Below are 26,746 nucleotides of genomic sequence, written 5' to 3'. Positions count from 1 at the left end.
CCCTTGAGGATTCCCAAATTCACTATTCAACCTCCTTCAGGTGGAGATAGAAACCTATTACACCTTTGAACAACACCGCTACAAAGGATCCGTGTAGAACACCCTCTACACTTGCAATCACCTTACACGTGGTGATTCAACTATTCCCCGTGTAGAATACTTTCTACACACACAAGGGTTATACACACCCTTTTTCTGATACAAAAGCTGATAGTGGGTAGGTTATCAGAAAACACTCCTCAACGAGTGAAATAAGAACAATACAGCGCAAGCTATATCTCTCAAAATGAACAAGGATTAAGGCTCAATGTTTAGAGAAGAGAGAATGAAAGCTTTGAATGAATGTTGTATGCTCTTGGTGTTGTGAATGTGAAGCTCTCAAATGATCTATTTATAGGCATATGAGACTTCATATTCAAATTTAAAAAGATTCACATGTCAAAGACAACATCATTCACTTTTTCAAAAAATTCAAATAAAAGGTTCTTCTTTTTCAATTGTCAAAGACAACATCATTCACTTTTTCAAAGAATTCAAATAAAAGATTCTTCTTTCTCAATTGTCAAAGACAACATCATTCACTTTTTCAAAAAAATCAAACCTAATCTTTTACTTTTGGTATAAGTCTAAAAAAGCATCAATCACTTTTGAAAATATTCAAATAAAACATGCACATGTGAAAGATGACAATCAATCATCTTTAATATTTTCAAAGTTCAACCCTTTAATCAAGGCATGCACATGCAAAAGATGACAATCAATCATCTTTCAAAATTTTCAAATTTAATTTTCAAAAATATTCATGCACATGTGGAAAATGTATTTTAATGCTTTATGATAAAATATTAATTTTGAGCATTAATCCTAATTTCGAATTTTGAAGAGATTTACAACATTACTCTATAATTTTAATGTGAACTTGTTCCCTTCTTGCTCATGCTTGTTTCCTTGATGTGCTTGACTCCATTGTGTAGACAACTTGAGCTTGAGACTTCTTTATTCTTTGAATTCATTTGTTATCATCAAAATCCATGTGTAGATTTATAATCACATGAAACTTGAAATCTTGAGTTCAACAAAGACCAAGCTGTAAGGATAATCATACGTGATAAAGGCAGCAAAGCTAGCTAGTCACTACTCCTATTATGTCTTGGCTCCTACGTCTCCCTCATTCATGCTTTCTGTGTAGGTGAGTCCTTATAGTCCACTTCACAAGAAATTTGCTGAGTAGTAGTTATACCCACTAAGGAATTCATGGCAAAACATGCTAATTACTCACAAAAAACTTGGTGGCTAATAATTATACCACAAAATGTACTGGTGAAAATTGCTTTTTTTTTTTTTTTTTTTTAATCATGAGTTCTATAGTATTTAAATTGGTTTTTGCCACGAAAATGATGGCTTTCACCCATAGAATGTGTTGTGGTTAATTCCATGTAGTCCCCACAAGTTAGAGATCTCGTAGAAAAATATATTTTGCCACGAAGTATATGCCACGAGGCTCCCACGCACAAAATTGGTGCGCACAGCTCTTTTCACAAGAAAAGACGGCCTTTTGCCATGAAAGTGCTTCTTGGGAAAAGCTTAGATTTCTTGTAATGAATTCAGTGAAAGGCTCGTAAAAGTAGCATTATACTTGACTATGAGTACTGGAGTTCATGCATGATAACACCAAGTAGATATATATATGATCAGCTGTTAATTAGTATAGACTATATGATATTATAGAATGTAAGCGCGCACACATACACATATATATATAATGTAATCTTTGTGTTAAGTACTAATTTACTTTGTTATATTATTTATGTGAACAATATATATCCCATGGCAAGAGTCCCCGTGCAATCGATAAAGCTTTTGTCGAGAAAGCGTATGGTTAAATATAAGTTTTAATATATATAATCATTTTTATGTATATTTTTATACAATCCATTGATTTGATTGGTTAAAATAATTATTTTATATTAAAAAAAAATAACGCAGTCAATCACACTAATAAAATACAGAAAGAATACACAAAAATGACTGCACATGATAGAGTTTTTGAAAAATATAATATACAGAGGTAGCTAGCCTCAAAAATGGCTTATTGGGGTTGGATTAAAACCGCATAGTATTTATATGCTTTCATATATTTATATGCTTTTGTAATTGTAAAATTCTATATACAGTCTTGTAACGTGCAGTGTGCATACTCTATTTGAAAAAAAAAAATGATGATTATTATTAAAAAAATAATTTTTACATATAAATATCAGATTTTTCAATTTTTTTAAAATGAAATATGTAGATATTGCACACTAAATCTGTACGTCCAAACCCGCTTAATGACTGGCACAAAACTGACCAAGAACTTCTGCCTCATGTTAAGTTTGCGCGTACTCCTAACTCGCCCAGTACGTTCTTATTAGGCAGTAGTACTACAGCTGGTACAGCACATCCATCAACTTGCAAAACAGAAACAAAAATGGTGGCAACACGTACGTTCTGGACAAAGGCCACCTCCCTCATTTTTTAACCCCCTTTTCTTTTGATCAAGTGTGACCCTGAAACTTGTTTCTCATGCAAAGCCCTTGCGCCTCAGTGCTCACCATCTCACATGTACGTGTCGATGCCTTACAGCCTCCACCCCTTTATATAACACCACCCGCCAACTTTCTCCTCTTATATTGTATCTTGTTCTTTTTATATTTTTAAACCTCTGAGGAAGATCCACACACACACACACTTCTTTTTAATTTTATTGTTCACTTTAAGATCAGGACGTCAATCAACTTCAATGGCCGACCGTCCACAACAGCTCCAATCCCACCCGCAACGCCACTATAACGGTGGTCCAAAGTCCCAAGGAGGCCCATCGGCGGCAAAAATCATAGCAGTCCTTGGTGGCCTACCCGTGGGCGGCACTTTGCTTGCACTTGCATGTTTGACGCTCATCGGCAGTGTCATTGGGCTTGCTATCACCATCCCACTTTTTATCATCTGCAGCCCTGTGCTTGTTCCGGCCGCCATTGTTATGGGCCTCGCTATCGCTGGGTTTTTGAGCTCGGGAGCTTTGGGGTTGACAGGGCTAGCATCGCTATCCCGGGTCTTCAATTACGTCCGACAGGCCATCCGATCCCTCCCGCAGGAGATGGACCAGGCAAAGAGGCGCATGCAAGACAAGACAGGCAAAGAGGCCCAAGAGGGGAGGAGGGCGTGAAAGGCAGGCTAGAGGTTTCAACTTTGAAGGCCTATCCCTCCGGCGAAAATCAAATAAAAATAAAAATAAAAAATAAAAAATAAAATAAAAAAGAGGGCTGAGGTGGGAGTAATGTACCTTCGGAGCGTTTTCTTCCATAACGTTGATGTCGGGCTTTTGGGTGCACGTGTTTGTTCTTGCAACAGTAAGCGTGTTTAGAGATAGATGAGTTTGGCATTGGGCTGAGGAACTCTAGAAATTAATGTTTTTCTATGTATGTTTTGCCTTGGCAGAAAAATTAAATTATGTTATTTTAAATCCCTGACGTGCTTTCAATTACACGGTCGCTCTCGCTCACACGCTGTTTAAGGCATATGCAAATTCGAAGAAAAAATGGAAAATTTTGCATGTGATATTATCACTGAATATGGTAAAATCTGTGCAAAATGGAACAAGAATAGGGTGCAGCATCAACTCCAGTCTCCAGTACAACATTTAACCACAACCGAATTGAGAATTAGATCCCAAATCCCTGTTATGTAAACGTTTGATTAATTTTCAGTAGAATTGTAAACATTAATCCTTTGTTACTACTACACATATCTCTAAGCTGAAAGACTACAAGTTTCGCCTTTCAACTATCCCAACAAATATTTAGTCAAAAATCAAAAATTTCCTTCTCTAAATATCCCATGCATGAAATAGAAAACATCGGAAAAATCAAATTTCAGCAACATTCCTGAAAATTACAGATTAATGATGGAACAACATCTTACCTCACTGTACAAATCCGATTAATCCATCCTTAACGGACATGGCCTTCGTGTGACGCTCTCTCACTGGACTTTGTGCTTGCACTAGGCTGGGAATCATCGTCACCCAGTTCCCCTCGCTCAACACCGCTTTCTCTAACCGAATTTTCAGGCTCTCCATTTTCTGATGCAGAACCTTCCTCAGGAGTGATACCTTCTATTTTTTCCGGAGTTTGACCATCTGAATGCCCCTTATGAATGGAGGGAGAATTTTCTCTGCCCCCAGCAGAATCACTAGACGTCAACCACATGAATTCTAAAGTGTGGCCTTGCCAGCATTTACCATCACCAAATGCTCTCTCCGCTGATCGGCGTGTGGTGAAAGTTATACGAGCCGAGCAATTTTTTGATGCCTCAGACTCACCAGCTTGCTGATCTTCTAGCTCCAAATTAGAAATATCGCCATATGATGAGAAGTGTTCCTTCAAAACAGCATCCTAGAAGAGAAGGTAAGGACATCAGCTAATCTTTCATTGAGTACACTGACAAATACCATGAAAAACTGACCCCACAACATTTAATAATGATTTACTAAAGGGGAAGACACCAAAAGCAAAAGCAAGAAGAGCATGCAAATAGATATTATATCATGCTGTAGTAAGTGAAAAATTCCAGTCTCTACATCAGTGCAAAAGCCAATTTCAAAAAATAAAAATTATAAAGAAATTACAAGACATGTATTTTAGCAGAAGGTATGTTTCAAATAGGGTACATGGCACCAGAGCCAAACTCCCCTTATTTTAGGTTAAACTCTTGTGGGTGGGGCGATTTAGTTTACCCACTTTTGTGAGGCCGGCATTTGATGATCTTCCTTCCAGTAATGACATACGTTTGATTAAAGCATTTTCTCCAGCTGTTATAGCATATATTTGTTTTGCAATAGGAGGGAATATGCAGCTTCATATGTGATTTAAAAATGCAGTCTTAAGGCCTCGTCTCACGCATTTACCTTTTAAAACATTGATTAAAAAGGTCCTTTGGGAGGAGAAGAAATTCCATCTGGTTAGATGGAAGACAGTTTATGCTCCAGTTGTGCAAAGGGGGTTGGGAGTGTGTGATTTGAGAACCTTTAATAAAACTTTATTGGAGAAATGGTTATGGAGATATCACTCGGAGGGGGGCTCATTGTGGAAGGAAATCATTGTCGCTCGATATGGAGCTGCATGGGGTGGTTGGTGTTCCAACGAAGGGAGAGGGGGGTATGGGGTGAGTTTATGGAAGTTTATAAGGTGGGGGTGGTCTTGTTTTGAGAAACATATTCGATTTGTTGTTGGAGAAGGTAATCAAATCAGTTTCTAGTGGGACGTGTGGTGTGGAGATCATACATTATTGGAAAGAGCTTTTCCGAATTTTTATCGTATTGCTGTTAATAGGGAGCCTTCAGTGGCAGCGGTTTCTCTATCATGGCACTCATCAGTGAGATGTTCTTTTCAACAAGGACTTTCATGATTGGGAATTATCTACTGTATCAGATTTTCTCAGCCTCCTATACTCCATGGGGACTCCTATGGCACAATGTGATCGTGTAAAGTGGAGGTCTAATATTCATAAGAAATTTACTGTAAAGGCGTACTATAAAATTTTGACCACACAACCATCCTCCGTTCCCTTGGAAGAACATTTGGAGGTCTCATGTGCCTTCCAATTAGTCTTCTTTGTATGTAGGGGTGAGTTCGGTCAGGTCCGGTTTGGGGAGGTTTTGTGGACCGGACCGGACCTATTTGGTCCAGGGTTTTCCCACCCTGGACCGGACCGAACTCCCTCAGGACCGGTCCAGTCGGTCCACGGTTGACTTTTTTTTTTTAATCTAATGACATTTTTTTTAATACTTATGTAATTATATTGTAATATATTTAATATATATATAATATACTATTATATATATTAGTAATATGCTAATACTATTAGTCTATTAGTAATAATACTATAACTAATAACTATATGTAATAATAGTAATAGTGATAACTATATATGTAACTATATGTAATACTAATAACTAATACTATTAGTCTATTAGTACTAATAACTATACTAGTATTAATAACTATACTAGTACTAATACTATAACTAATAACTATATGTAATGATAGTAATACTATATGTAATACTATATTAAATAATAGTAATACTCTTATTACTAATACTCTATGTAGTTATAGTGATTTAATACTAACATATTATATATTAAGCTAACTATACTAATACTATTATAAATTTACAAATATATGATATCTTATAATTTATTCTATAACTTTTTTTTTTTTGATCGGTAATCAAGAAGTTTTATTCATCATAAAAGGCAAATCCCAAGTACATAGTTAATATGTTAATACGTTAATATATAAACTAATACTATATATATATATTTTTGATCGGTTATACTAGTACTATATATTATAGTTAATAGTTATACATTAAAGAATATAGTAATACATTGATACTAAATATATATAGTTATAGACTTATAATGATTTAGTTATTATGAATTTATTATTAGTATAACTATATAATTGTATTAGTATTAGACTATTAGTAATTCAATTTGGCTATATTATATTAATAATATTAGTTATGTTGAATCAATTAGTTAGTATGACTATATTCTACATCATTAGTATTAATATAAATATTAGTATTAGTTATAACTATATAGCCTATATTAGAATTGAGTTTTAGACTATATAATAGACTAATAGTATTAGTATAACTATATAAGTATATTGTATAGCTATATATTAGTTTTAATTATAGTGATTATTATAACTATATAATAGTTATATATTAGTAGACTATTAGTATAACTATATATTAGTATTAGTTATACTGTTATGGTGATTTAGTATATTATAATTTATATATTATATTTATACTATAACTCTTATAATATATTAAAATATACTAGTACTATATATTATAGTTATATATTAAATAATATAATAATACATTCATACTAAATATATATAGTTATATTTCTAGTGATTTAGTTTTTAACTTATTATGATTAGTATAACTATATAAATTATAATAGTATTAGAATATAGCTATATATTAGTAATATTAGTTATGGTAAATCAGTGCTTTAGTATAACTATATAAGTATTAACTATAACGATTTTTATATATTCATTAAATATGAGTATAGTGATAATTAAATTATATTAATTAAAGTGATAAATATACTATATACTATATAGCTATACATAGTATTAATTATAGTGATTAGTATAACTATATAAATTATATAATAGTATATTAGTATTAATAGTAGACTATTAGTATAGGTCACTATAGCTATTGTTGAAGTATTAGTTATAGTGATTTAGTATGACTATATTAGTATAAGTATAACTATAGTCTATATTAGACTATTAATATTTTTTTATACCATATATAATTATATAATTAATTATATACAACTATTATATAAATAATATATATAAATAATATTTTTTTTTAAATTTATATTCGGTCCAGTCCGGTCCGGGGGGTGGACCCTTAAAAATTGGACCGGACCGGACCGGTCCCAATTCGGTCCGGTCCGGTCCAAACAGTACTGGTCCGATCCGTTTATCCGGTCCGGACCGTCCGATTCTCAGCCCTATTTGTATGGAACGTTGCACTTGGGAAGATCTTGACCACGGATAACTTGAGGAAGAGGGGCTGTAGTGATGAATTTGTGTTATATGTGCAAAAAGAATGGAGAATATGTGGATCACCTTCTACTACATTGTGAGGTTACAAGGGCGTTATGGGATGAGATTTTTCAAAGGGTTGATGTTGCTTGGGTTATGCATTCGAGGGTGGTGGATTTGTTGGAGGCAGATGCAAGGCTGCCATCAAGTGGCAGCAGTATGGAAGATGATCCCCTTGTGTATCATGTGGTGTATTTGGTCGGAAAGAAATGCGCGCTGCTTTGAAGACAAGGAACGCACTATGGTGGAGCTAAAGAACTTTTTTCTCCACACTTTACTACTTTGGTTTTCCGCTATTGTACTAAATGGGGACAATGTTCATGATTTCTTGTCTTTAAGTCATCGCTCATAGAATGTACTTAAATGCCTTATGTATACTTCCTGTGTCCACGGGCCATGCTTATTTTATTCTGATCAATAATTTTATCTTTTACTTATCACAAAAAAAAAAGGCCCTTCCTCGCCACTTCCAATGGTTTCATTATTCAACATCTAGAAAAGCTTATACAAGGATAATGGACTTTTTAATGAAATTCGTATTATTTACAAAACAAAATCTAGAAAGCTCATGAGTTGCATAAACTAGTAAGTAAAACCTTATTCATGAAGTAATGTGCAAGAATGTACCCAATTACCCTAGACCAGTTCTCTTCCTGTATAAGTATATCAAAAATGCCACATAATTCATTGTAAATTGGGACTGCCCCTTCTACCTTTCCTTAATAAATCTTATTTATCAGCCACATGCACAGAAGAAGAGAGAGAGACTTACACTTGCAAGCCCGGCTGGCAAAGGTGGAAGAATTCTAAATGCAGTAGGACGGTTGTCCAATTTATATCTGTTTGTTAGAAAAGGAGTCCCTACTGGTCCAACTGGACGAATTGGCTGCTTTAAACTCATAGGTTCCTGCAGCACCGCGATTGAACTTGTTTTGGGACTATTGGACACAACGTTGTCAACTGATTTGTTCTGATCCCCCACTATCTCAGCACGTGGAGATGCCAACACAGAACCAGGATCAGCTGTGGACCTTGGAGTAGCAGCTTTAGCAATATCAGCCACTATTTCCACTTTAGGTCTCTTGGCAGCTTGTTCGGAATCTACCTCGCCCTTTAGTCCTGTAGCCTGCAAGAGATCAAATTTTGAGAATAGTCGAGACAGAGAATGAACATTATAAAAGAGCCTGTTATTAATAACTTTTCAATCTCAATGTAGGGTATGGAAGAACAGATAACTTATTAATGTGACCAAATCTACATCTCTCTCTCCACCATTTAAGTGTTATCATGGTAAAGATACAGCGCATGAAACCATTTGAAGACTGCCTAAGCAGAAAAGTACTGTAATGGGTTCCTTAGTGTAACAAAAAAAGGAAAAAGTTCTATGCACGCTTGGCTTTTTATATGCAGGGCAGCACCTGCACCTGATAGATACCGAACTTAGACTACCAGATATTGTCTCGTGAAAGCCACAGGGTAACAAGCTCCACATTGAGCATGTGAAATAAATGAAATGTATAACTGGACATGAAATTCAAAAAGGTTAGGACATATGACTTTACTTGTTTCTCAAGTTTTTGTAACTGGCGTCGAAAGTCATTCCGCTTCCAGTCCAGCAATTCTTGTTTCTTGCGGAGCTCCTCTTTTAACTGCTCTAAACTCACTAGCTTCTTTTGCAAAGGTGGAACCTTAGGACCATCTGAGATGACAGGCTTAGGATGATCAGAGACAGATATAGAGGCGTCAGAACCATGGAGAACACTACTCTTTGAAGCAGCAGATTGATTAATATCTTTCCCTTTGCTAGCCAGGGAAGGATAAGATGGAACTGAAGCAGCTGTTGCACCACGTGGAGTTACAGAGACACTACTGCCACTGCTTAAGCCATAATCAGGAATGCTATCACGATTAGCCCACCACAGCTTGATAAAGCGGTTACCCATTACAGCATCAGGTGCCTGAAGAGCAGCTTCTGCCGCTTCTCTAGTTGAGAATTGGACAAAAGCTCTTTCACTATTTGCTGGAATATAAATATCAACAATTTCTCCAAATTTTTGAAAATGAGAAAGAAGAGCTACCCTTTTATTGTTTTTCTGGGGAATGCCATTGACAAATAGAGTACGTAGTGCCTTTTGAGAAGGCTTCCGCATGTTACGTGTACCATCACTCGGTGTCTTTGGAGATAATGCCATAGCTTTTGAGTCCATAACCTCTGCAATGATATGTTTTCCTTGGTGGGAAGTGTTTTGAACACTGGCCAAGGCCCCTTTATCTTCATTAGCTTCATTCTCGAAATAATCAGAGGAACTCATCATGGAGTCAATTTTTGCCTTTACATCTAATCTGTTATTTGAACTACCGATTCTACCCCAAACAGACAAACCGGTACCCTGTGAGGCAACAGCAATTCCAGGGCTTTTATGAAGACACTCATTATCAGCACTGTCACATGACCTGCCATTGTGCCTATCAGAGGGATCATCATTCAACACGGAATCAGTTTCCTTATTGTTTGGTGATTGTAGAGTATGCTGCCCATTTGATGTTTCGGTGCAATTGTTGTTCCACAGGGGTTGATCAGGATCATACAAATCAGCTCCACCCACACAACCAGAACCAGAAAATGCACCATTAAACCCCAAACCATCCTCGACCAATCCAGGCTTGCTACTTTTGCTATGGAATCCTTTGCTATTCGTCAAAGTGGTTGAAGAAGCACTTACTGATGGTAAAGGTCCAGTTCCAGCGGGTGTTCCCAGTAGGTGCACACTTGGAAGTGAAACAGGAAGGTTAAACTGTGAAAGACCCTGCAAATAAATACATGGTCTAAAATGTAAAAAAGGATTGAGCAAGGAAACTGAATGCACAAGTCAACATATGCAGTGCATAATTCATTTACTGAATTACTGTTGACAGATGACAGATGACTCAAATGCATACGATAATTCTAATTACAAGATAAATACATTTCACTGATGGCTTCCGATCATCCAACAAATGGTCAGGAAGTTAGAAAGATATCTCTTCCTTTAGTTCATCTCAAGGATCTTCAAGTAACAAAAGTGATCCATAAGGATATGGAAATCAGTGATCTGCCAGCGTGGCCCACCATCAAGGGAATCTCCAGCAGGATAGGTATCCACATACTAATTCAGCCAAAAAATAAAAAGGTATCCATGTACTAACAATCATTAAATACTAAGATTACAGCAATCAGAAACAGCAAGAGGCCTGTTTATGGGTTTTAAGACAAGGTAGGACCAATAAGACAATATAAATTCAAATAGGAATTGGCATAAAAAGCTAGAATAGAATCAGATATTGGCAATTAAAAGAAAAGAGTAATGAAAGTGACATCCATGCAGCAGACTTCCAAGTTGGTCTAAACAACTGATTAGAAGGTTATTAATGAGGATAAACTTAAAAATCAAAGCGTCATTTGGATATATATATTTTTTTATCTTTGTAATATAGTCTATTTAATTTTAGCAGAAATAGAAGATATTCATAAAGTGGTTGGTCATGAGCCCTGATTAGTGATTACGACACTTGGACTTCAATTTCCCCATTAAGCAGAGCATCGTACATTGCTAAATATGGTATTGATCTCTTACAGCTTAGTAACAGGGCATGTCACAAATATGCGTACCTGAACATCTTCAATGACAATCCTATTAACACCATGCTCCATGGGGCACATGTCCCCTCTCAGACAAAATCCACGCTCCTCAAAGTCTCTGCAGCGTTGGTGAGGAATGCCAATATTCATTGAAGGATTGATGGGTGGTCTGAGAGTTCCTTGCAAACCAATGGAATGGAGCGTTTCCAGACTACCAGTTGGTAGTCCTGTAATTAATCCAAATGCATTCCAGGATGCACTCTGTGCATTTGAAACATTTGCCAACCCCATTCCATTATACAGGCTTGGAGGAATGGGCCCTTGGTGAACCAATTGAGAAGCAATATCAACCGAACTGAACCTCGAATCACGTTGGTTCCAAGAGCCAGAGTCCCTGCCTCGTCCCCTACCAGGACCAGCTCCAGAAAACATTTGGTTTCCCCGAAATCTATGATTTGAATCCAAAGATGTGCGTGCCATTAAGCCTGGGCGTCTTCTTTCAAACTTTGAAGATAGATCTTTCTGATTTTGTGGAGATTCATTTTCCCTGAAAGGATGCCCGTATTCGAAATGTTTGTTGTATTTTCTATATGGCCTTGTCATCACATGTTCCAGAGCATCTCTTTCCAAAGATTGAGAGCGGGTCTCCCGCCTACGATGCTTGTGGTTTCGATCATCATCATCATCATCACTGACTTCCTTCTCCTCAGGATCACCAACACAATCAGACGGAGAAAGACTTGCTAGCTTTGGAGATGAGACTTTCAGCTCCATAGGAACCTCTGAAATATCCAGAATAGTATTTTATAGAATCCAGCACTAGATGCAGCAATCTAGTGACTTCAATTGCCCGGACAAGTTCCAGAAACTATAGAGAACCTACAAACACGGAGAAAGATTTAAGCTAGAAAAAAAAAAAAGAGTAAGTTGACTTTATGGCTAGAAATATGTACACTAGGAAAATACAAACTAGTGGTTATGAACCTATTTACCTAGATCCACATATAAATATACATATATGTATATGTACACACACACAGAGATAGGATTTAGACAGGTAAGCCGATCACGTGCAATATCGTAAAATCCTTGCTTGGTTACATTTTCGACTCAAACCCAAAGGCTACATGCATTATGCTAGGGCTGACGGCTAGAAGTAAAGAACTCGAAGAACTTTCCAATCACATTTAGGAATGAGATAATGCCAACCACGATTATTTCTCTAGCAGACACCAGTGAAAATTACGCCACAAACAATTCCCACTGTAGTTATTGATGCTTGAATTTTACACTTTATCCTCTCCAACATTAAAAACTCAATAAAAATCGCAGACGAACTAAAAAAACCACATTAATATAAGAAAACCTATACTATCAAAACCTCATCGCAAAAGAAATAACGCCATGAAAATCTACAAGAAAACAAAACTAAACAAGCAGAAGCGAATTTAAAAACAGAAAAACAATAACTGAAACTATATTTGTGAATAAACACTATCAAATCAAGCTCCCGCAGGACCTAAACCACTAAATTTTCGCAGATACATAATAAGCACGTCGTGTAAACATATGGAACTAAAAAATTTGAGGTATCAGAGACGGTAAAGATTAGAATAAACAATTATACTTATGTTTAAAAAAATTAAAAAGAAAAAAAAAAACGCAAGCATAGAAAACTTTTTTTTTTTTTAATGAATAAGCATAGAAAACTTACGGAATACTCTAGAGGAAATGAGAAGCCAGTGCCTTGTCCAGCTTATCCCGATTAGAGATTGATACCGCGGAATCGAATATAGCATGAGAAGGTCATAGACTGATAAGGCGCCCAAGGGAAGGCATTTCTGAAAGACGAAAGTAATTGCAGAGGAGAGGGGGCAGGATCGTAATAACGAGATGATCGAGGGGGTTTATGAGAAGCTCGGAGCGTGGGAGATTGGAAGGGCAACAAAATATGCGAGAGAGAGAGAGGTTTAGCGACCGTGAAGTTTGGGGCCGGTTGGGGTTTGGAGCTGTGAATAGCGAACAAGATTTTAGAGAGAGAGAGAGAGAGAGAGATGAACAGAGGAAGGGAGACGATGAAATGCCAAATAATAATAATAATAAAATCAAGTACGGACGAAAAAAACAATTGAAAATTTATGTTTGTGTCCCATGAAGTTTCCTAAATTACAAAAGTATCTTTGTCTATTCTTTTTATAGAAGTTAGTAGATGGGGAGGGAATCCGATCGTCAACATTGTTTATGAAAGACAATGATAAACATCATCGTGGCCATTAAAAATAATTATTTGCCAAACTTAGTATTGAGTTACATCTTCTCTCCACGCCTATGTTAGCTTACGATGGATGATGAGTCAAGATCGAGAAAAACAAAACTTATTATCGTTTTCATTATACTTCTTCAACAAGTATCGCTAAAATTGATGAAATTGGGTGTCTTTCATGTGTGACCATCTTTTTTTGTACATATATATATATATATATATAGAGAGAGAGAGAGAGAGAGAGAGAGAGAGAGAGAGAGAGAGAGAGAGAGAATGCTGGATTGTCTCCTCAAATGTGCCCTTGTATTTGCCCCCTTTTATGAACACATTTGGAGGGGAGGGCAGCGTGGCATACCCTATATACAAACATTAGATGAATAACGAGGTGGCTGCTTTTCCATGACATACAATACAACCCCACTTCATAGTAAAAGCTCGTCAACCTTTCTTCTTCTCTTTTTTTATTACCATTTTTTCTTTAATCTCATGACTATTCATGCATGCCAACTTCCTACCAATGCATATTGGTGGCTCCTTCGAGATCTATCTACCACGAAGACTATTGGGTAAGAGTAATTAACAAATTGTGTAACCTAGGTTATATCATACTAACCATTGGGATGGCCGACCAAATATTAAAACCCAAGATCCAGAGAGATACCAAACACGAATAAAATGACACTCTCATTGTCATGTTTATTGTGAGAGGAAGAAAGACAATTGTTAATATTCAGTAACTGGAGTGTGGGTTTGAATTTACACCAACGAATATGATTATTTTTCATCATCTTCACCGTAAAATAAAATAGAGTTTACGAGACATTAATTTGATAAATATAGATTGCAAGGGATTAGAAATTTTAAAAACTCAGTTAATCCACCTACACAAATAAAATTCAAGACGGGCTCCTCGCACACTCCAGCGCAAACAAGAAAATTTTGGAGGAAGAAAGCAAAGCACCGTACTATCGACCAAACCAACCTCTTGGGGGCTGGACGTTCCCTTCATTCATCAGCTTATCCAGCACTATATTCAGGTCCACCGACTGGCCGTTTTCTGTTAGCTTTTGAACTGTTGCCCTCACATGGTCTCTTGGAAATCCCATAGTTGAAACTTTGTCGATCACATCATCAATGGGAACCCTGTTCCCTGTTCCCGGAGAACCTGAACCACTACTAACCCCAGATGCGGTGGGTAAGGCTTGGGGTAGTACTCGAGCAGTCGGGAGCTGTGGGTAGCCACTTCCACCACTCTGTGTTACGGCAGGGGAAGTGAGTGTTGGTTTCACCGCAGGAGTGCTAACATATTGAGGAGATACACCATAATGGTATGGTTCAGTAGGCCCAGATGGTGGACCATATCCAGAAGAAAAACCTGAACTGGATCTGCTTGATGGTGGCTCATACATGTGAGAGGGTGCCCCATAAAACTGTTGTGGGGGAGGGGGTCCACTGGGTGTCTGAGATGGCGGCTGACGAAAATTGGGTGGGTAGTTCTGTGAAGCATAAGGTAACTCTTCAGCATGGTGGCTTAATGAAGGTTGAAGTTGCGTGGGATTAGCAGGTACAAGAGATGGATGCTGCTGAGGCAGTTGGGGTGGTGGCTGGGAGAACTGTTGTTGAGAGGCCGGTTGAAACTGTTGATGTGGTGGTGCTACAGGAGGAGGATGCGACTGCTGACTGAGAGTTGATTGATATTGCTGATTTGGGGCTTCTGGAGTTTGTCCAGGTGGTTGGAAGTAAGGGTCACGCTGAGGAATAGAAGGGATCTGGTTCTGAAGCAACTGGGGAGGGAGTTGAACTGGAGGTGAAAGATTTGGATGTGGAGAAGGTTGAGGTGGAGCATTAGGGGGAGGAAGTGCAGGGAGTGCTTGTGGATTATTAACAGGAGAGAGATACTGTTGGGACTGCTGAGGAGCAGATGCAGCCTGCTGCAAAGAATCCACTTGCACAGTGTTCTGGGTTTCTGGTTGTTGGTCTACCTTGGACACTTTCAGCTTTGCAAGCTCAAGCTGAGCATCAAGTATTAATTGCTTATCCTTCAATACCTGTACCCCTGATTGCACCTGCATGTCAAATTGTCAATGAACAAATATCGATTGGAAAGAATGCAATGATAAATAAACCAGTGCAAACATAGCTAGAATGCATAATATACTATAATTTCAGATCCAATTGATTTAGCGATCACTGCTGCCCGACTCTTGGTTTAGGACCATATATCTGGGCGCTTACTAGCCCCAATGCAAACAAGAAAGTGAACATTCTAATCAAATTGATTGCTTATGTATCAATGGGAAGCCCAACTTTGCTTTCAAAAGTTTTCTTTTCCCAAGTCCTGCAGTAAGTTTTGGCTTCCCGAAAAAATGAGTAAGTAGTTTCAGACCCTAACTAAATTATTACGAAGATCAATGGTATCTGAAGGAAAATACTAGCACTTCATAAATATTCTTAAAGATCACCAACATTTGGAAGGAATCGCATTACACTGAACAGGAATGAATCGACATGAATATGCATGCATGTATATACTTATGCAGCAAACATGGATACATACATCCTGCATGGACTATGCCACTTCTTGGTGGCACATGCTTATTAGCAGATTTCCAAATTTTAACAAATATCAAGTTCAATCCACTTATTTGTTACCTTGTAGAGTGAGTGATGAGCAAACTATTCATTATTTTCACAAAAAATCCACCTAACGAGATGGCTTTCCATCCACTTCACCACATCAAAAAATGCTTTCAATAATGATAAATCATCAGCAATCAACTTAAGCTGTAAGCACATGAGTTCACCACATCCACCAAATTCATTGAAATTTCACCCAAATACCAGATGCACTTCAGAGTTCCTGTTGCAATAAAGGATCTCTCAATAATGAAGGACTACCTCTCTAAGAATATTCTCCAGCTGCCTCATTCTTCCATCGGTGCTTCCGTGATTGTTTCCAACAGACACCTTCAAATCATCTACAGAATTCTCAAGGTTGCGGGTTCTGCTTTCCAGCTGCGTTAATCGTGCACTAACACCTTCCAACACATGTAGCAAATTATCTGCATGTTTCTTCATTGTTTGATCAATCTCAGACACAATTGCAGAATCAAAGATGCTTTGATCCTTCTCTATAACGACGTTTGCAGGTTCAGTAGAGTCCAAAGAACCGTAATTCTGTATAAACAATGGGACACCAATTAAATGTACACAGAGAGAATACTTAGATATAGATAAGACAGTCTGTCATCAATAGCACAACAGAACATTAGCACTCGCTTCAAGTTTCAAACACAAGAAAGGAGTATTCCAACAAAGGCGCTAATATTGTTAATCCAAAGGAAATGATAAAACAACATACATACAAATGAATAAGTCAAAATGAAAAAGGAGAGGGGAAAAAGAAAAATAACAACAAAATCCATTTGAATTTTCTCGAGACCTAATTTTTTAGCCTAGTCAGAGAAAACAAGGTAAAAGATGAACCAGAAAACTTAAAAAAAAAAAAAAAACTTAATAGTGCCAGACTTGTTTGGTTAACCAAAACCAAAAATCTCATCTCATCTCATCTCAACTCATCATTACAATTTTTTCAAATCCCAACACAAAATATAATAAACAATCTAACTTTTTCAAATCCCAATACAAAATTAATATTAAAAAATTATATTATAACAATATTTTATTTATTACTATTTAAAATATTTCATTTCATCTCATCTCCTCTGTGTAACCAAACGGCGCCTTAATCCTCAGAACAAGGAATAGTGCCCAATTTGTAGTTTTATATATATATATATATTGGAAAAAAATGCTGGACTCTAGACGTACAAATAGGCACCAATCAATATATATATTTTTTCTTCTTGGTATGTGAGGTTTGGGTGGTAGGAAGATGTTCAAAGCGGCAAGAACAAATACGATTGCCCTAAATTTTCATTTTCTTTTTCTAACTACCCTTTCCTGATTAAAAACCCGAGAAAATCCTCACCTATGTCAATTATGCTCAGGGTCAACCGTTCAGATTCTTTACCATCGTTAGCCTTATCAAAATCTGTAATCCATAAATCATAAGTCATCAAATCTAGGTAAGGGGGTCAGGGCTTTTCTCCATGAGCATATTTGTTCAACTGTATTATTAGACACAGGAACAAAAAAATATTATGGTTTGCTTGTTTATTTTTTATTTTTTCACTTGAACTTCAATGTATTCGAATAATATGCACCGGTGCGCAAATTTACAAAAGCGACTAGTTGTTCGCGACACATCAATCCACAATAATCCATCAACAGCAAAATCATTTGGCTTAAAAAAAATAGTGCATCCACAACCAATTTATCAATCGAAAATCGTAGTAAATCGACATTCCAATTGAGTCCGATGTCAACCAATACCTGACCCATTATCACTAGCGCAACACCTTTCTCAGAAAAATCATTATCCCTAAGCCACGATGAATAGTCACGTTAACTAAGTAAACAGATCAATCAATCAAATACACACGACGATCACCATTGGAGTATTAGAGCCTACCCAAAAAACACATAGAAAACCTAAATTACCAAGTCAGCCACGAGAGATAGAGAGAGAGAAAGAGATAATTACTCTAATAGGATTAGGAGGGTCAGCGGATGTCGTTGTGTTGAGCTTGGAATCGGAAGCGGAGCTCCATGCCCGACCGGAGAGAATGGGGGTGGCATCGAAATTGGGTGACGGAGATGTAGCAGCTCCGAGAGGGCGAATGGGCTGGAAATCGTAGCTGGGCACGATCTCCTCCTTCTGATCAATACCATTATGAAGAGCTCCGCCGATTTGGTGTGTGTGGTGGATGTGAGGATCAGCCCCTTCTTTCTCCTCTTCCGGATGATTCATCAGGTCCATGAAGTCCTTGCCATGCGTCGCCGCCGATCCCTGCGACAGATCCATTATCTGCTTGTCCATGAACGGCGTCGTATTCATCGGTTTCTCACCACCTAAAGATATCGGGAACTCTTTGTGCTATATATATATATATTTCTTTTTCTTTTCCCACGAGGATTGAAGTCGTGTATGTTAACACTTAACGAGAAAAACAAGACGAGACGGAGAAAGAAAACGAGCGTGTGTAACAAGTCATGCCCAGGGGTTCAAAAATAAACTACGTTTAGCTTTTGGCTCTTAACTCATTGATTAATTAAATTAAGGCTTTCTTTCGATGTTTGAGTTAAATTGAATTGATATGAATTCGATTTTTTATAAATAGCAGTAATTTAAGTAAATCATAAAATGAGTTATGTGAGATTAATCTAAAATGAATTTCGATGTATTTAAATATTGATATGAGTTTAGTATTATTTATGAAAAATTAAAAAATATTGTATATTTTACGTATAAAGATGTGTTGAATTGAAAAAGATTGTGAGTCTTATGTGTAAAGAGATTTTAAATTGAGAAGAGTTTAGTAATTTGAGAATTGAATATTTAAATATTAAACTCAACTTAAAATTAGATTAAATTAAATTAATCTCAACTAAATCTTATAACCAAACGGGCCAAGTTGCTTCTCCAAGTAATGTATTTTCTTTGCAGTTTTCTAATGGTGCGAGGCTTTTCTTTTTTTTTTTTTTTTTTTTTTGATATATTAAAAATTTTAAAAAATTATAATAATGAGATTGAATAAGATAAAATATTTTTATTATCTAAACAGAGCCTTAGGACATTTCCATGGTAAAAGAAGCATCTAAATCATGACTGAAAATATTTGATGAAAGGATAAGAAAAGTTATATTTATTATTTGGAATCGTAAAATATGTAGATGTCCCTCTTTTTCACAAATAATTATATTTTTTAATAGAGTCACTTTTTCACAAACGACCTAGACTTTTAATATATACTTTTTTTTAAAATGTAATAAATACTTCAGAGAAAATTATTTTGCCAGAATTCAAAATACTTTTGCATAGAAAATTAAAAAATAGGCAACTGCTGGGAAATGAGCTGTAATAATATATAAGTTTCATTTTTCTTAATTCACTTGGTTACTTTCCCCATCTTAGGGTAAAAAAATAAGTCATCGTACTTCTAAATTTGAAAAGAGAAAAAGAAAAAAGGAGCCTTAGAATCGTCGAGAATCGAGATACTAAAGGGAACTTAACAATAATTGGTCCCTTAAGTTCAGAAGATGTACTCGACCATTGATGAGTTCGAAGAACTCGGCCATGGTATTTGAATAACAACCATGAAGTCCTTGTACTCAAATGGTACAAGCTTGTCATCAATCTTGCAAGCTATTGGTTTCTCTGATGAGAAAACCCTCATTTCTCCAGTGCCCTTCACGCCAATTTGAACTGAGTTGCTAGCCTCATGATCATTGAAGGCCAAGGATTGAATGGCTCCACCAGTATTCAGCATGTTCACCAAGCCAATTGGAGCAAATTGAACAGATGTTCCAGCCAAAACGGTCACTGGAGAAACAGTAATGAGTTCGAAATTGAATGGTTCCAACGATATCTCCACGTTCTCCGATGGCTTGGAGAGGACTAGCTTCTTGGCCTGGTGATAGTACAGGGCAAAAACTTGTACCCCTTCAATGGAAATTGGTTTCCTTCCACTCTTCCATTCAATATCTTTTGGGTTAGCTAGAGAGGTGACAACATGGGAATATTGGGAAGCACATTGGTTGCGCCTGGTTTCACGACACCATCCACCTCCTTGGCAGTTGAACGCCCCAAGAACTCCAGTGTACTGTAGGGAAAAAAAGGAGTAAAACAAAGAGAGTAAGAACATGGAGATATCAGCCTAGAACGATACAAAACACGTGCATATATATATTCAGTGTCTCAATGTCCGGCTACCTTGTTCAAGTTCCAGATTTTGAGCATGGTCTTTCCATCATGCAGAGGGTCCTCGAAGAGGCAGTCTCGGCTTGGAAGTGCATAGTGTTCGCAGCGCAAAATGGAGCCATCAGGCAGGACAAGGGTCTTGAGCAGCTCGAAGTTATGCTTCCCAACAGTGTCACTTATATAAATAGGACCTCCAGAAATAGCCCGTGATGCAGCATGAAAAGCAGCACATGGGTGAGTAGATTGGAACATATCCCAATCTGGGTGGATGAAGTTGCCCATCCATAAGCTATTGTAGGCACAGTGCACCATGTGACACCCCTGCAGCCAAAATGTGCCATTTGGATCACCAGATGGATCAGTGCACCAGAAATCGTCCCCTGTTTAGCAAATGTAACACGTTAACCAACATTATTCGATAACAATTTTGAAATTACTAAGGTTAAATAATGCCATAAAAAGGCTAAATTAATTAATTCCCAATAGAAAATTGTTAAAAAAAATGAAAACCAATATTAGTGCAGCAGTGAGACATACCAACACGGCCGAGAGAGATGGCCTCGGTTCCGAGGAACATGAAATCGTTGCAGTGCTCCATGCTAGCGATTACACCATTTCCGTTGAAGTGCTTCCTCACCGAAGCCGTCAATGCCTTGTAATATGCTTTTGCCAGCTCCACTCTTCCACCGTAATCCTCGCACACCATCTCCAGCAACTACGCAAAAATTACACCACCGATTAGAGAAAACCACGCGCGTGCGTACTTATGACATCGATCCAAACAAACCAGCCATAAATTCAATGTCCTCGTGAGTCATGAGAACACAGTTTGAATGGAAGGGAAAAACATAAAAGTAACGACCTTGTACTAGTTTAATACTTATCTTAACGTGCCGACCAAATTAACAGTTCAACGTATAACTGGTTGACACGTAACCCATTTTTAGCTAAAAAAAAAAAAAAACAAGAAGAAGAAGTTGACAGGTGGTTGGGAATTACATGGATAACGTCGACCTTGACTCCATCAATGCCAACAGCCTCCAAGTGTGAGTGAAGACCCTCGTACATCTGATCAACGACATCCGGTTGGACCAGCCCAACTCCAGTGTCAACTATCTTATCCACCGCCAGATCCTCCATCGTCAGCTGCAAACCCGGTGAGAGCTCCGGCTTCACAACCACAGATTCAGGCATTCCCGGCACATTGGGCCTCAGACCGCCCCAGTACCCACACAGTGCGTGCCACACGTAGACATAGTCCACGCTCTTGAACTCCTCCTTTAGGTCCCTAATAAAGGCACCCATGCCCTTGCTGGGGACACCTACAGTACTTGACTTGGTCGGACTGATGTAGTCTCTGAATTTGTAGTTCTCTTGAAACTTTAAGAGCCTGCATGGCATTTGCTCGCCTGCTGCGGTTTGGTTCATGCCCTCTTGGGTGCTTGGGTCCGCATCATGGCCGATGGACTGCCACCCATCGTCGAGTAATACGAGCCCCGGGGGGCACCCACCTTCGACGAGCCCTCTCACGCCTTCTAAGACACCGTGAGGGTGCACCGAAAGATAGAATGCGTCCCACGTGCACCAACCGAATTTGTCCACGATACCAGGAGGGGTTTTCTCCTCCAAAAGCTTGAACGTGCCCGAGTGAACCCTGATGACTTTCATGGCCTCCTTGACCAGGACGTACGGATCGTCACCGGCATGCACGTACATGACGCTCTGGAAGGAATCTCCGGTAGCCTTTGTCGAGCCGCTCTCGACGCAGAGATCGACGTTGTCGTTGTCGCCGGGCTGGATCGAGGCCCGGAACGGACCTTCGATGAGAGGAAGGAGGAGAACATAAGGGCGACCAGAGTCTGATTTTTCGAGAACTACCATCTGGGTCTCGTTCTCGAGGTCTCGGCCATTGGAGCCAACCCAGTGGGTGGTCCACCAGACCTTGAACCTAAATATACTCATGAACCTAATGTCCCTCAATTTGCCCACAGGAAAGACGTGTCGGCTACTTGAATGAGAGGCGCTGAAGCCGACAAAGCATCCTAGGGAGGTGATTGACTTGTCAAGGGAGGTGTAGGGTGAAGGCGCGACGCTAATATTGTCAGGGACGTCGGAGAGAATGACATGGCCATTGGCCAGGAAACTTGAACCCTCCAACTTGATCGGAGATTGGATAAAACTGCCGGCGAGGGTGGTGACATCTGAGCCATATTTGCTCAAACTTGGAGCCATTGATGAACAAAGAAGAGAATGCTAACGAAACAAAGATTATCGAAGAAGTGCTAATCAATAGAGAATATGGACAAGTGTTTTGTGGTTCAAGACGGAAAGCTAAAGGGCTATATAGGAGAAAAAATGTAGCTAGCTGGGGTTGAATTTACAGGAAATGAAAGCGAGAAATGGTGAAGATTCTGGGCAATCTTCTAAATAAAGCCCGTACTCGATTCTGTACTGTGTATTGTATGAAATCTTTGAACTTTCGGTTTGGATGGCTCAACGAATATGGAAATGTCGATTTTATAGACGGGGCAAAGCATGGACTACGAAGGTGACGCGAAAGTGCATGGAAATATAATACAATATTATATTATAGTTGATTTGACAAATTATTTTATTATATATTGAGAAAAGATGTACTCAGCGACGACTAGTCTCGAATATGAGTCTAGATTTTTTTTATTATGATTTAATAATTAAATAAATGTCTTTCTAGTAATATTGTGATTTTTTAAAAAAAATTATTTAAAAAATAAAAAAATTTTGTTGCCTTCTCAGGATAAATCTGGGGCTACGTACTGTAGCACAATTTTCAATTATTTTAGATTATCTACGTTGCAGTATTTCACCTCCTGTTTCCCGATTCCTCGTATCGTCAAGCCCTTAAATTTAGGTTTGACCGATTGATAAATGCAAACGAATTTAGGAAAGCGAAAATAATCAGATATGGTAAAAATACTATAAATTATCTTAACAGTAACACCCTTTCAAATTGTCGGTATCACGTGGCATAGCCGCATAATGGTACTGGACCATATATCTAAAATGAAAATCATGGAATCGACCCGGCCTCGGCCTCCGCCTCCTAATGTATAAAAGAACGGCAATATTATATACTGTCCTAGAATTATAAATATTATATAATTATTTTAGAAAATAATAAAATTTATAATTAAAAAATTAATTTATTTTTTATTTAAATTTTATATTAATTTATTTTTGTTAATATTTTTTTAAAATAATTATATTTCGTTTATATAATTATAATTGTAAATATTATGTTTTATAAAAGAATAATTGTTGGTATCTTTGTAAGAAGAGGACGATTTCATTGGGAGCGGAATCTTTCACAATTAAAGAATAACTACTTTGAATTTATCAATTGGCTAGTCATGATGCCTGATGCCATAAAACTGTACACGTATGACGCAGCCCGACGGAGCTTCGAACACGTTTATAACCTTATCGTTAAAAAATGAAAAAGGAAGGAAAACGCCCAAGGTAGGTGCAAGTCCAAAGAAGTTACAGTTGGTGTAGTACTTGTTTTAGCAAGAGTTGATCATTTGACACGTCTAAATTTCTAGAGAAAGAAAGACCCGAAATCTGACACGTGTCGTCCATCCACAATGGCTTAGAAGAGCTGTCTACGTTGTTTAACAAAAGAGTTTGATACAGTTCATATAAGGAACCCGATGTCAAAGCGGGCTTTGTTTGTTTGAATTTTTTTGTTTTTTAGGAACACTATTCTTATTCAAAAGTGTGGGGGCCATATAAGTGTGGGCTCTCTAGTTCAATTCCAGCCACTAACGAAGCGCCAAGTTGGGTTCACTATGCTAAAGTTGTATAAAGAATGGTGGCGTGCCGACCATCGTCCTTGCACGCAGAGACCATCATCCACCGACCTCATAAGCGGAAAAGCCTCATGGTGTTCACAACTGAAAAAGGATTAGGTGGTACGTGGGCGAGTACAGTATTGCCACGTGGAGACTCGGCGTTGTACCGAAAAAATGGAAAGCGTTAAGGAAACAACCGTTTGTTTGTTTGTTTAACTAGTGCATGACGGTAATTTAAGGTGGGGTTTACGAAGCGACCACACGTGTGGAGGAAAAATGGACATGTAATCGCTAGATTGTTGAAAGACGCGCTTGTGGTATTTTAATAATATTAATGTTAGATATAGTAGTGCATAAATATTTTATAAATTTTTAAAAAAATAGTAGGATCACGATAAAAAAAATAAATAAAATTATTATATAAATATCATATTTATTTTTTTATTTTTTAAATATTCATTTCATTCTTGTAAATATTATTTTTTTTTTAATTATGAAATATGATTATGTGGGTACCGTACCTGTAATGTTGTTGTGTTAGGCCTGTTTAATTTTTTTTGGATCTCAATCATATGAGTTTTGTTATATATAAGTACAGTCGCATATTAATTTATATATTAATATTGATTTATTTATATTTAAAATTTAAATTAATATTATTTTTAATAAAATTTATTTTTTAATCAATTATATTATATTAATACACATATTAATATATAATTATATTTATAATTATATTTTTTCGGACCATATATAAGAGTTACACCCCTGTTCTTAAAGTGTCCTGGATCATTTAATGGCCTTTAATTTGATGGGTCTTGCAGTAAAAGGGTTGGTGCATTTTATCAGTGGGAGAGTGAGGTCTCTTTTGGTCGTGAAGGTTAAATGATAAATGAGGAGTATGTTTTAAATAGTAATAAATAGAAATATAATTATATTATAAGATTTTTTTTTTTAAATGGAAAAATGAGTCTTATATATTATATAATTATAATTTTAAGTGTAAATATTTTTAAAATACTTAAGATTACTTTCCTAACATTTAAACATATAGTATGTCACTCAAATGTCTTTGAGTCTATTGATATAATATTCTTGATTTGATGTCTCTATCTCTCTTTATTTGCTTTTTATGTGTATTGTGCAGTCTATTTAGTTTCATATCAATGATATCATATAAGTTTTTCTTATTTTTTTGAACTTACATATATAGTTACATTAATTTTTTTTAATTTTTTGTTCTCATTTGGGTCATTCTTGACTCCATTGAATTTCTTGTCTATCACCTGTACATACTTCCTTTACAACATTTGAGATGTTCTTAACCACATATCAATCAGTTAATTTGGTAGAAGTTTCAAGATAATTTATCTAATAGTTAAAACAAATTTGGAAGTTTTTTGCATATGGGAGGCAGCAAATTTATCTAGCTAGATGATTGATGAGATGTTTCTAGAGAGATAGAGAATGTGAAGAATTTATTTTCTTTTGTGAAGAATTTATTAGTTATTCACATACTTTTTTTTGTTCACTTATTAATAGTAATACAATTATACTACAAAAAAATCTAACGACATTTATATTAGTAGATACTTTTTTATATTTATTCTTGATGTATACATTTTTCTTAAAGCTTAGAAAAATATGAATTAGTTAAGAAAAATTGTATAATTTTATGACGTATAATTTTTTTTTATATAGTCGTGTGTGTAAAAAGTACATATTACTTATACTGAAATGTACTACACACTTTGCCGATCGCCTCTCTAGACACCAAATCCTAGTTCTGCACTTGGTAATAAGATTTTTCAATTAAGATGAGATGATTTGTAAAAGAAGTGTATCTTTGATTAGTTTGATGAGATAAGATACTTTTTACCTTTTTAAGATTTGATAAAAGGGTATGTTCCACTATTTGGATAGCAACTGTTCACTTACTATTTCTATTATTTTTATACTATTTATTTAAGATTTTTTGTTATCTGTACACTATTTTTTACTTCACTTTTTACTGTTTATGTAAGTTATTCATTTCAAAACCCAGAGATGAAATACAAATAACTCATACCATTTAGATAAACAAACTAGATTGCCGTATAGCCATAATATCTCATCTGAGCATGCAAACCAGGCCTAAAGTTTTAAGGAAAGAAGTTAAAGAACAATGAATTTATTTTGCCTTTCAGTGTAAGAAGCACCACAACACTCAAATCCAAGCAAATATCGTTTCCATTTTTTGTTTTAGTATAATTGTCAAATTAATCTCAATTTATCTCAGACTAATCATTATTATGATTCAGTCACTTATTATTCTTTTACTTTTCATAAAAAGTTAAAACATATCTCAACCTACTTCATACAAGCACATATCTTAAACTATTTTATATATTCAAACACATCTTAATAAAATTCATAAAATATTACTATCAACGAATCAATTCATATAATTTAATATCTCTTCAACATCCAAACCTTATTTCCAATCTTTCGTATTATCGTATTCGGGTGTGCACTGTAATACAG

At 36.6% G+C, this 26,746-nt stretch overlaps 4 protein-coding genes across 5 annotated transcripts; 1 reads left to right on the top strand and 3 right to left on the bottom strand.

Moving 5' to 3' along the window:
* The first annotated feature begins 2,671 nt into the window (after window positions 1-2,671).
* On the top strand, window positions 2,672-3,502 carry LOC122307783 (oleosin 5-like). Its single transcript, XM_043120874.1, has one exon. The coding sequence runs from the start codon at window positions 2,783-2,785 to the stop codon at window positions 3,203-3,205; it is 423 nt and encodes a 140-aa protein (XP_042976808.1). The 5' UTR covers window positions 2,672-2,782; the 3' UTR covers window positions 3,206-3,502.
* Window positions 3,503-3,701: 199 nt separating this feature from the next.
* LOC122307780 (zinc finger CCCH domain-containing protein 41-like) lies at window positions 3,702-13,401 on the bottom strand. 2 transcript variants are annotated; one of them, XM_043120871.1, is made up of 5 exons: window positions 13,022-13,401; window positions 11,338-12,211; window positions 9,251-10,495; window positions 8,461-8,814; window positions 3,702-4,433 (listed from the first exon to the last, which is right to left on the bottom strand). In XM_043120871.1, exons 2-5 carry the CDS (start codon window positions 12,079-12,081, stop codon window positions 3,990-3,992), a joined length of 2,787 nt encoding a protein of 928 aa, XP_042976805.1. In that variant the 5' UTR covers window positions 12,082-12,211; window positions 13,022-13,401; the 3' UTR covers window positions 3,702-3,989. The 2 variants fall into 2 exon arrangements, with proteins under 2 accessions (XP_042976805.1, XP_042976803.1); XM_043120869.1 differs by having other exon boundaries at window positions 11,338-12,186.
* Window positions 13,402-14,325: 924 nt separating this feature from the next.
* On the bottom strand, window positions 14,326-18,644 carry LOC122307782 (protein transport protein SEC31-like). Its single transcript, XM_043120873.1, has 3 exons — window positions 18,177-18,644; window positions 16,469-16,747; window positions 14,326-15,636 (listed from the first exon to the last, which is right to left on the bottom strand). Exons 1-3 carry the CDS (start codon window positions 18,528-18,530, stop codon window positions 14,536-14,538), a joined length of 1,734 nt encoding a protein of 577 aa, XP_042976807.1. The 5' UTR covers window positions 18,531-18,644; the 3' UTR covers window positions 14,326-14,535.
* An 890-nt stretch (window positions 18,645-19,534) lies between these two features.
* Window positions 19,535-22,905, bottom strand: LOC122307781 (probable galactinol--sucrose galactosyltransferase 5). The gene is made up of 4 exons (XM_043120872.1): window positions 21,393-22,905; window positions 20,931-21,108; window positions 20,406-20,773; window positions 19,535-20,295 (listed from the first exon to the last, which is right to left on the bottom strand). The coding sequence occupies exons 1-4, from the start codon at window positions 22,623-22,625 to the stop codon at window positions 19,726-19,728; spliced, it is 2,349 nt and encodes a 782-aa protein (XP_042976806.1). The 5' UTR covers window positions 22,626-22,905; the 3' UTR covers window positions 19,535-19,725.
* Window positions 22,906-26,746: the final 3,841 nt, after the last annotated feature.

The sequence above is a fragment of the Carya illinoinensis genome, chromosome 4, assembly GCF_018687715.1.
Source record: "Carya illinoinensis cultivar Pawnee chromosome 4, C.illinoinensisPawnee_v1, whole genome shotgun sequence".
NCBI classification, from domain to species: domain Eukaryota; kingdom Viridiplantae; phylum Streptophyta; class Magnoliopsida; order Fagales; family Juglandaceae; genus Carya; species Carya illinoinensis.
Note: the sequence above shows the minus strand (reverse complement) of the source record. Positions and strands in the feature narration are given on the sequence as shown.

Coding starts and splice junctions, on each gene's coding strand:
- LOC122307783 (XM_043120874.1), top strand. CDS start 2,783: ATGGCCGACCGTCCACAACAGCTCCAATCCCACCCGCAACGCCACTAT.
- LOC122307780 (XM_043120871.1), bottom strand. CDS start 12,081: ATGGAGCTGAAAGTCTCATCTCCAAAGCTAGCAAGTCTTTCTCCGTCT. Junction 8,815..9,250: donor TACAAAAACTTGAGAAACAA/GTAAAGTCATAT, acceptor GATCTCTTGCAG/GCTACAGGACTAAAGGGCGA. Junction 4,434..8,460: donor TGCCAGCCGGGCTTGCAAGT/GTAAGTCTCTCT, acceptor CTTCTCTTCTAG/GATGCTGTTTTGAAGGAACA.
- LOC122307782 (XM_043120873.1), bottom strand. CDS start 18,530: ATGAATACGACGCCGTTCATGGACAAGCAGATAATGGATCTGTCGCAG. Junction 16,748..18,176: donor ACCCTCCTAATCCTATTAGA/GTAATTATCTCT, acceptor TTGTTTATACAG/AATTACGGTTCTTTGGACTC. Junction 15,637..16,468: donor TGGAGAATATTCTTAGAGAG/GTAGTCCTTCAT, acceptor TTTGACATGCAG/GTGCAATCAGGGGTACAGGT.
- LOC122307781 (XM_043120872.1), bottom strand. CDS start 22,625: ATGGCTCCAAGTTTGAGCAAATATGGCTCAGATGTCACCACCCTCGCC. Junction 21,109..21,392: donor TCAAGGTCGACGTTATCCAT/GTAATTCCCAAC, acceptor ATTTTTGCGTAG/TTGCTGGAGATGGTGTGCGA. Junction 20,296..20,405: donor AAATCTGGAACTTGAACAAG/GTAGCCGGACAT, acceptor TTTTCCCTACAG/TACACTGGAGTTCTTGGGGC.